Below are 10,259 nucleotides of genomic sequence, written 5' to 3'. Positions count from 1 at the left end.
GTCAAGATGGGCTTTGAATGGGATCTGCAAGTTTTATATTAAAAAAGCCACTGCATACTAGAGCTGTTTTATGTAAAATTTAATAGAATAAAAACTTATTGCTTATGTTTGTATTTTTTATGCTTTGATCTTTGTCCCTCCAAGCCAGTTTTTTTCTTGTTCTTATTCTTATTTTTCACGTTGTGAGTTTCATAATACCGGACTCCAACTTTCTTGGAGCGCTGCTGCCTCTCTGCTCGTCTTCTCTGCAAAGACACACAAAGCACATTAGCAAATCCATAGTGTCCAGAGCCTCAATTTGTTTGCATTCTTTCAAATGTCCTCCACTTGGCATTCCACATCTTTAGTAAAATAAATAGTTTCAAACAAACCATCAGTGATGTGAATATATGGACATTGTCATAGCATCCTGCTAAGCCCATCTTCACGTTCCCTCTGCCCCAGCACCACTCCCTGGGCTCCCTTCTTCCCACCAAAGCTCTTAAGTGATAGTGTGTGATCTGTGTCTAAAAAACCCACGCTCATCCATGACAAGAAACCACACTTACTTCTTTGGATGTAAGTTTCTTGCCAGGCTGTTCACCCATTTGGTCATCATCATCTTCCTCTCCTGCTTTCCTTTTTCTTTTCTTCTCTGTGCTGCCTGCAAACAGGAGACCACACCCTTGGGCACCTCCCTGAGCACCCATCTGTTTGCAGAACTTAAGACTGGGGTCACCATTCCATCTACCTCAGCAAAGCATTCCTTTGGTTATGTTTTCATTGCTTCTACCAAAACAGCATGCACGCTCCTCACTCAGCTGCCCTAAGTGCTGCCCTGGAGAAGCTGATTGCTCAAAGCCCCACACAAATCCAGGAGATTAGGGCTCTCCCACGTGATTTGGCTTTTAATGGAAACTGAAGTCTCAGACTCTGGAAGCCACCACAGTAAAAGCAATCTCCTGTGCTTTTATAATGGCACAAACCCCTTCTACCACATGGAGAGGAAGCTGCTCAGGCTGAAATCTGCCCAGAGCACCAATCTTTTGAAACAGAACATTTGTCTTCACTTTTACTGGCTAGTGGAGGGACAGATCTTACCCTGCAGATAGGTGCTGGACACAGAGGCTGCAGCAAGGCCACCAAGCAGCCCTCACATTAGCCAGGGAAAGATTTAAGTAACTTTAGGGGCAAAAAAAAAAAAAACAACAAACTTTCAACCATTCAACCATTCAACCAATGAATGCTTCTAGCCCTAACTGCCTCTCTTCTCCAGCTTATAGAATTTCCAAACAGGTTAAGAGAGTCTTGTTTTACCTTCATTATCAGTTTCTTTGGGTTCTTCAGACTTCTGCATGGATTTTGCAAATACTTTTTCAGTTAGCTGCTTAGGGATTCTACAAAAGACCAAACAGAAAAAGAATGGCATAACCTAAACCCAACCATCTGAGATAAAGCTCCAGGAGATCACAGGAGCCCAGCAGCACCAGAGCCACAGCCTTTGCACCTAAAAACCATTCTGCAGTGATCTTGTCTGCAGCTGCTGAGCTGGTGCACTGTGCAAAGGGACAAAATAGAATAATCTTGAAATCCTGGTCCTCACTGGGACCTGGAACTGGGCCTGCTCTATGAGCTAGAACACTCCCATGCACACAAGACCCAGCTGGCATATCCAGGTAAGGCATTAGCACTTGTACTGCTCAGGAGAGAACACTGCAGCAAGGAGGTGTTGGGTTCAACAGATTTCTCACTGGTAAGTGAACAGGCAGCTTTCAGAAAGGTAGAACATTTTAAACTATGATGGCAAACAGGACTTCTTGGAATAATCTTTCAAAAACAAATCTTAGCCAAGATTCAGATATTTATGGCTGAACTAGTGGCAACTTGTGTGTGGCACAAGTCAAGCAAGCCATGAATGGAGTGACACTACAGCAGAACCACATTAATCTTTCCCCCCTGCCAAGTATCTGGCTCACTGAACAGACCCAGGTACCTTATTGCTGAGAATCTCTTGGCTCTGGCTTTATCCAGAAATTTCTTGTATTTTGCAATCTTTTCGTCCAAAGCCTTAAGAACTGCCTTAGAGCTTTCCTTGGCACCTGGTGCTACCACCTGCGACTCCTCCTCCCCTGCATCTTGTTGTTGCTTGCATTCCTCTCCCTCCTCTTCCTGCTCCTCCTCTCCAGAGGAATCGTTGTCTGTCTCAAAGCCTGGCACATCCACAGGAATCAGATCTTCTTCTGAGAACTCAGGTGCCACATTAATCCTCCCAAAGTTCTGGCGAACGTGTGACATGAGTTGCTTAATTTCAGTGTCTGCATTATTCTCCTCTCCTGCTGGCTCCACACTTGCTGCTACTGACTCAGAGATTTTCTCCTCATTAGCATCTTGGCTTGATGTCACAGGTACTTCAGACACAGGAGGCTATAGAAAAGAGAGATATTATCCACAAAGTCTGTCCCACCATCTCTGAGAGTAATTTCCAGTTTATCTCTTAAAACCAACACTGAATATCAGTAGGAAATGTGAGTAAGAAGTCAGAAGAGGAGGCACAGGCATCATGTTCTTACCTGGGGACCTGGCTCTGCATTTGGTGGCTTCACAAAGAATGGAATTCTGCCTCTCTGCCAGTCATTGAGAACCATCTTACTCACAGTTTGTGTATCAGGCTCACCACCCTGAAAGAACCCAGGAACAGCTCATACCCACGTCTGCAGGGCACACCACCTTCCTGCTACTACTTGTAAGCAACAGAAACATTCCTATTTCCCATGCTCAGTAAGAGCCACGTGCTCTTCCAGCCTAGAAACACAGAAAGTGGTCACACCTTTAGCAGTTTCCCAGTCCTAGCAGCAAGTTTCTCCAGGAAGTCTTCTGTATCATTCCAGGCATCAATCTTGTATGTTTTTCTGATGTACTCTGGTTTGGCTCTTTCCAGCACAGCACCAATATGATCCTCAGGGCTCTTGATCTTTTCAACTTGAACCTGAGAACAAACAGTAGAACACCAACCCTTTGGAATGTGTGCACTCCTTTCTTGGAGCCCATCACCCCAACAACAGCCAAGGTTCTCCAGCACAAGGTGCAGATACATTACCACTCCCTTCAGCACAATGTCTGTTTCTGTGTCTCCAGATGGATAAACAACACCTGGGCAGTCGATGAGGAAAATCCTCCTCATCAGGGTGATGTACTGCCACACCTGCAAGAGACCCACAGCCCCACGTCACCTCCTGACACACAGCTGCTGCCTTGCTTCTAAATCCATGGTTCCACACACAGGAATCACCTCAGGAACTTGCTATCAACACACAGGAGCAGAATACAACTTGTCAGATCTGCAGGAGCATCCTTGCTCCTTCTGTACCCACAGACACCCTCCCTACAGCCTCACACCAGACTGCTGATGTGAGGAAACTACAACCAGGAGAAACTACAGCCCAAGTTACACCCATAATGTAGGGAACTCCTACTGACACACAGCTGCTGCCCTGCTTCTAAATCCATGGTTCCACACACAGGAGTCACCTCAGGAACTTGCTATCAACACACAGGAGCAGAATACAACTTGTCAGATCTGCAGGAGCATCCTTGCTCCTTCTGTACCCACAGACACCCTCCCTACAGCCTCACACCGAACTGCTGATGTGAGGAAACTACAACCAGGAGAAACTACAGCCCAAGTGACACCCATAATGTAGGGAACTCCTCCTACCTTTGTTTCACCTGCAATAGGTGCCACGTTGCAGACCTTCTTAGACCGTAAAGTATTGATGATGGAGCTCTTGCCAACGTTGGGGTAGCCAATGAAACCCACACTGATCTGTTTCTTGTCAGAATGTAACTGTTGGGAGACAGCACATTGTTTGAGCACCCCAGAGAAAGACAGAATTTTGGCTCCTTTCTATCAGGAGAAAGGTAGAAGGGTACAAACAACTTGCCACCCAAGAACTCAAAGCATTGAAGGAAATATTTGCTACCCCAAAAGCAAAATGGGAACCTCTTGCATTCCTGGCTGCTGTCCCATCACTTGTGAATGTCCCATTTAGAAACCATTTAAGTTAAGAACTCAAGCAACTACAAAGAAGTGCCAATGGGATACACACTCTACAAAAAACCCTGGCCAGAGGCTGATGGTCAAACCCACTCTTTCTGGATCTCCTCAGCCTGACATATCTAAGAGAGTATTTTTCCATTTTCCCTACAAAGAAGGGAGCTTTATTGCTGGAGTTATTTGCTGACAACAGCCACAGGGAACGGCACTGAACCCCAAATGCTGACAAAATCAAGACTCCACACTGAACATCCCCAACATCCAAAAACCACCACGAACGGCCCGAATTGTTCTGTACCTTTCCAAACTGCCTTAAAAGCTGGATGAAAGCACCTTTGCCAAAAGGGTTGGTGAGGCTGGCATGGAAAGCAAGTGTTGGATACTCCTGAGAGAGGACAGCAACCCAGCGCTTCTGAAGAGGGAAACATGAGAAGGTTAGGGGGGATCCTGAGCCACAGAGGTGGGGAAACCATCTGCTTGTGAGCACAAGCACACAGCATCTCCACTGGGGTCACAAACGCCTCCAAAAACTGCTATGGAAGAACCTTTGAAGCATTTCACTACCCCAATAGCTGAAAGCAATGAGTATTGTTTTTATAAAAGACAAACAATTTCCCAAAAACGCCTTCACTGCTAGCTACAGCTAATTAGTTTAGCAATATAAAGCAAACCAGCTGTGGTGGATACGGATCTTAAGCGGGCTAACATTTAGCACACCCTGGAGACATCAGCTGAACTGTTAAATCCAGACAGAGGAAGTAGAGAATTTGTGGCTGGCGAGTGTTGCTCAACTCGGGCAATCTTGGAGAGATTTACATTGTAATTGTTACTTTTATAGCAGGCAAGCAGAGAGCTCCCATTGACCCAGTTCCATTACGCCCTTTGAGGCCAGCGAGAGAAATAAAGGCTACAAAAGGAACAAAGGAAACCTAAGAAATAGCAGGCAAGGCTGTGTGCTCACCGTAGCCCAGGTAGGAACAAGATCACATTTGTTCAGGACAAAAATGAGATGTTTCCAGTGCTTCTCCTTTTTCAGGTAAGATTCCACATGAGGGGAGCGAGTGCCCATGGGATCCCTGGCATCAAGAACTTGCACAACAACATCCGAGGAGTCTATCACCTGAAAAAACAAGACAGAAAGAAAAGATTTTACTACAGAAGCAAGACATCTATAGCTTCAAAATGAAAACTGGTGATTTGCTAAGCTGCATTAACTTAAAAACGTTGTATCCTTCATGAACAACCTCTCCAGACCAGTGAAGCTCAGACCAACACCCCCTGACCCTCCCCTCTCTCTTCCCCCAAATCCCCTCCACACTCAGGCTGAGGACAGCTGAAGAGCTGATACCTGTTCCTGGGCACCAGGAAGATGCTTGTAGCACTTGGGAAAGAAAATACTCCTCCCAAAAAGGAAAATAATTGCTTCAGGAGACAAAAATAATGTTCACCATCCATTCTGCAGCAACTCAATTCTGCCATTTCATAAGGGGTCAGTATATAAAGCATGTTTACTGGATCAATATGAAACACACAACCAAGCAGGAACCTGCTGTTAGTCCACTAGGCATCTACAGCAGGGAGCTGTCATTTATGGCTTACTTCAAGCCAAGTGAATTTGTTTCACAGCTATTTCCTGCATTTTTGGCAGTGTCCTACTGAAATCTGTTTTGCTCTATGGTTCCCAGTGCTTTTAGATCTAAACGGGAAGGTTTTAAGCCACACTTGGAAATTTAGAGCAAAAAGTCAAGCAATTTCACACCTAACAGTCCCCAAGAGCACACAAAGTGCTCTTACAGCCCTAATTCATTCTCAGTCTCTGTCCCTCTAGCAGTCAAGGTCAGAGCCCTCCAAAGATGATGCTGTCAACATGCCAGATGGTTTTAGTCTGAAGAAACTCAGGGGCCTCCAACAGTTTTATTTGTGGTGAAGCCCCAGGAATCTAGGAGGAGCTGATACCTTCCTTCTGCCAAGCCCTCTCTGCATCATATACTTTGAGGATGCTTATTCCAGTGGGACAAGAGCTCAGGAATCCAGCTCAGTCAGGCAGAGATTTGGAAATCAATCCCTGCTCTCCTCTACAGCTGGTTTCTCCTGTGCCCATCCATCTGCTAGGTCTGTCCCAGGAAAAGGCTTCAGGTCAGCCAGCTCCACCAGGATGCCAGGACAGCAGGCAAGGGAATGACAAACTCTGGACATCTCTGCATGAACAAAGTCACTGCCTTAATCTTTCTAAGAAACTTTACAGCATATTCAGTTGCATCAAAATTTCCCTAACAAGCAACACATGGCTTTTGGAGCTTTTTTAGTGCTGTATAGGATTCCCAGTGCTGTGCTGAAGCAATGGACTCTGTCATGGCCAGCAGAGATGACTGCTGCAAATCAAAAGCACTGCTTACCTTGTAGAGCTCACCCCAGATCCTTCTGGACTGTCCTTTCTTATAAATATCCTCCTGTGCCTCATCCCTGGAAGTGGATTACCAGAGACATCAGCAACCACAACAAGAGGGTCACAGTGCTGTGTCCTCTAAAGCCATGAAGCCATTTACAGGCAACACAGAAGAGGCCCAAGTGACAGACAGGATGCAGCCCCCTCCCCACCCTCCACCTTCTACCAACCCGTTTGTAAAAAAAACCCCACAGAAACACTCAAGAGATTCCCATCTGCCCACCAGTCAGAAACAAAGCTTCTGAGCAGGCAGATTCCCATCTGCCCATTTTAGAAACAAAGCAAAATGCCAAACCCATGAGCAACCTCCCCTTTCTCTCACCTGACCCCAGTGTCCTCTGTCACCAGGTCTCGGTCCTTGCCCTGGTCATAAGCTCCTGAGGAGGCCTCAGCATTCTCCACCAGAGCCTGCACGTCACTGGCAGACAGATTGGGTCTTTTCCTCTGTGATTTGGGGCCAAACGTTGTTTCAAATGTTTCTGTGTCAAGAATGTGGACCCTGGAGGTCTGAGGAAAAAAGAGGTTGGTAAAACACTCTGGTTTTTTTCCACTCTGGTGACACGCAGAGTGATGAGACCTTGGATCAGCACAACCCTGAGGGATTGGGGCACTTCCCTGACCATGTCTGAGGTCCCCAGCTTCATCTTTGAGAAACTTGAGTGGATATTTAATAAGCACCAAAGTACACTGCACTTGCCAAAGAACTCTGCTTCGGTTCTTTCACCATAGGTGATGTCAAATGTAATTAAAGCTCGAGTGATGAAAATTCAGCTGCTATCTTTGATCATTTCTTATTTTTCTAACAAGTGCATAAATCTCGCCAAATTCGCAGAGTTCTGTCAAGGATAATTACAATCAAAATTCTAGGTTTTTCAAGCCTGCAACGAATGCCAACTTTTCCTGGAATGGCAAACAATTCACTGCTGAAAGAAACAATTTGTTTTTGTAGCAGACATTTTAGTTTCTTGTAACTTTTTCCTTAATTTAAGCTACATTTTTATGACATGAACCTGGAAAGCTTCCATGTGAAGAAATTGCTAGCGAGAGGCCAAAACAATAGTTCAGATGTCATGAAAGAAAAAATGTTAATAAGTAAAACTTGATGTACTGGAAATGAAGGCTGCACGCACAACAACTTCCGACTCAAGACAAAAAGCACAGATTTGGGTTCACATTCATCACACAGAGTGTCTGCAGAGTCCCCAAAAAAGGTCCCTCTGTCACACAAGCTGTCAGAAGGTGGCAAGTGGCCACAGTCACCCTGAGCTGGCACACAGACCCTGGGGGGGGGAGAGGGTTGAGGGTTGAGTTTCCTATTGGGAAATGGGAATTTCTAATAAGTAAAAACTCTGCTAATGAGGGCACAGCCATTCCAAACAGCACAGGGAGAAAGGGTTGGGGGATCTCCCACCCCCCCACTCCCCCAAGGAGGGCACTGACGTGGGGTTTGATCCGATCATGGAAGAGGGACATGGGCAACTTCCTCTGCTTCATCACCACCCGGTACGGATCCTTCATCACCGTTTCCATCTCTTCCTGGAATTTCTGCAGGGATGATTGCTTGATCACACGGGTATTGCCTACGTGACAAAAGTAAGTGCTGCAGCTGAGCATTCCTCATCTGACCTGCTCCGGAGAGCCTGGGTACAGATACAGCAGCAGGGCTACAGCTGGGATAAAGTTTCAGAGATGAAAACCAGAGGGTTTTACTTCAGACAACCCCCAAGTGAGCACAAATGAGCCAATCCCTTTCTTCCCCTCCACTTAAAGAAAATGTTAAAAGTATCCCTAGGGCATCCCACACACATGGGCTACAACATCTCTCCACAAGGGCCAACCCCAGCAGCAGCCACAACCACCCCAAGCAGAGAGGCACCCAGAGGGTCCCCACCCCCCATGTCTGCAGTGTCTGTGTCTCCCCCCCCCAGCACTGGGGCCACACTTGTGACAGACACAATCACCCCCTGGGCACACAGCATCCCCCAGGATTTAAGCTTTCTGAGTCTCAAGGTCGAAAAAAAAAAAAACAAACAAAAAACCCTCACCAAACCACTTAATATTGGGTTCCACTCTCGCAACTGTCCCCGGTGCCACCGTTGATTGATACTGCAGGGGCTTTATCACTTTGCCGTGTTTGTTTCTGAGTGGAAAAAAAAAATCATAGAATCCTAGAATTGGCTGGGTTGGAAGGGACCTCAGAGCTCATCAAGTCCAACCCTTGCTCCACTCCCCCCGTGGTTCCCAGCCCATGGCACTGAGTGCCACATCCAGGCTCTTTTGAAATATCTCCAGGGATGGAGAATCCACCCCTTCCCTGGGCAGCCCATTCCAATGCCTGATCACCCTCTCTGCAAAGAATCCTTTCCTAATATCCAACCTAAACCTCCCCTGGCAGAGCTGAAGCTCTGCCAGGGGAGGTTTAGGTTGGATATTAGGAAAAAATTCTTTAGTCTGTGCCCTCTTGTCTCACTGATATCAGCCCAACCCCCCCCTGGCTCCAACCTCCTTTCAGGGAGTTGGAGAGAGCGATGAGGTCTCCCCTGAGCCTCCTCTTCTCCAGCCTCAACACCCCCAGCTCCCTCAGCCCTTCCTCACAGGACTTGTGCTGGATCCCTTCCCAGCCTCCTTGCTCTTCTCTGGACCTGCTCCAGCACCTCAATCTCCTTCCTGAGCTGAGGGGCCCAGAACTGGACACAGGACTCGAGGTCTGGCCTCACCAGAGCTGAGCACAGGGGCAAATGACAGCAGGGGACTGCAGGGGGGCAGCCGGGACCCCCGGGACCACCCAGTCCTGGGGGGGGGGAGGTGACAGCCCCCCGCAGCTGCAACCGCAGTCCCGGGGCTGTGTCCCGCTCACCTCCGCTCCTTCTGCCGGTACATGTTGAGGCGGCGGATGGTGGCTCGGTCCCGCATGTTGTTACCTCCCGCGCCCCCGACGCGATCTGCGGAAACAAAACAAGGTCAGGCCAGGGCATTCCCGGTTCGGTTCGGCCCGGTTCGGTCCATCCCACCCCCCCGTACCGGGGTTGGTGCTGGCGCGGGAGGGGTTGATGGTGCTGCGGCCCTTGTAGCGCGGCTTCACCATGGCGACGGCGGGAAGGGACGGGACAGGATGGGATGGGGGGAAGGACTCGGGGCTGCTCCGCGGGGAACGGGACCGCTGGAACCGGCAGGGCCGCACGGAGACGCGCGGTACCGGGCAGGAAACGGCGGCAGAAGTTATTCCGGGTGCTGGAGGTCAGCACATGACGTGTTTTTCGGCGACTCAGCCCTCCGCCCGCGCAAGCGCACCGGGATGCCGGCCCACGGTCGCCATGGCAACGCGTGGATTATTTTATTTTATTTTATTTTATTTTATTTTATTTTATTTTATTTTATTTTATTTTATTTTATTTTATTTTATTTTATTTTATTTTATTTTATTTTATTTTTAAATTTTTTTAATTATTTTTAATTTTATTTTTATTTTTTATTTTTATTTTTAAATTTTATTTTTATTTTATTATTTTATTTTACTGTATTTTATTTTATTTTTTAATGTATATATATAATTTTTTTTTATGTATATATTTTTTTTCTTTTTTTTTCTTCTTTTTTTTTTCCCCCCCCGGGGCCTTCCCGCTCCTCAGGGGCCGTTCCGCAGCCGCCACCCCCCGCCGTGTCCCGGTCCCCGGGCTGCGGGGACCCTCATGGTGTGAGCGGCGTTGTTTGTGCGTTGTTTGAGCTCCCCCTCCGGGGTTCTGCCGTTCCGCTGATGCCTCCCGGGGCTGGAAGCCCCCG

At 47.4% G+C, this 10,259-nt stretch overlaps 1 protein-coding gene across 1 annotated transcript; it reads right to left on the bottom strand.

Moving 5' to 3' along the window:
- Positions 1 to 64: 64 nt before the first annotated feature.
- GNL2 (G protein nucleolar 2) lies at positions 65 to 9,721 on the bottom strand. Its single transcript, XM_071768111.1, has 16 exons — positions 9,501 to 9,721; positions 9,337 to 9,421; positions 8,525 to 8,619; positions 7,920 to 8,059; positions 6,802 to 6,986; positions 6,430 to 6,496; positions 4,995 to 5,153; positions 4,332 to 4,445; positions 3,695 to 3,823; positions 3,077 to 3,181; positions 2,807 to 2,965; positions 2,550 to 2,657; positions 1,973 to 2,403; positions 1,297 to 1,376; positions 549 to 643; positions 65 to 245 (listed from the first exon to the last, which is right to left on the bottom strand). Exons 1-16 carry the CDS (start codon positions 9,562 to 9,564, stop codon positions 96 to 98), a joined length of 2,166 nt encoding a protein of 721 aa, XP_071624212.1. The 5' UTR covers positions 9,565 to 9,721; the 3' UTR covers positions 65 to 95.
- Between the last annotated feature and the right edge of the window lie 538 nt (positions 9,722 to 10,259).

Source organism: Heliangelus exortis, chromosome 24, assembly GCF_036169615.1.
Source record: "Heliangelus exortis chromosome 24, bHelExo1.hap1, whole genome shotgun sequence".
In the NCBI taxonomy this organism is placed as follows: domain Eukaryota; kingdom Metazoa; phylum Chordata; class Aves; order Apodiformes; family Trochilidae; genus Heliangelus; species Heliangelus exortis.
The sequence above is the reverse complement of the archived record's forward strand: the minus strand, read 5'-3'. Positions and strand labels throughout refer to the sequence as shown.

Excerpts from the sequence above, each read along its gene's own strand:
- GNL2 (XM_071768111.1), bottom strand. The coding sequence starts at position 9,564 with ATGGTGAAGCCGCGCTACAAGGGCCGCAGCACCATCAACCCCTCCCGC. Across the intron at positions 9,422-9,500 it reads CCGCGCCAGCACCAACCCCG|ATCGCGTCGGGGGCGCGGGA; the intron begins GTACGGGGGGGT and ends TTGTTTCCGCAG. Across the intron at positions 2,404-2,549 it reads ATGCAGAGCCAGGTCCCCAG|CCTCCTGTGTCTGAAGTACC; the intron begins GTAAGAACATGA and ends TCTTTTCTATAG.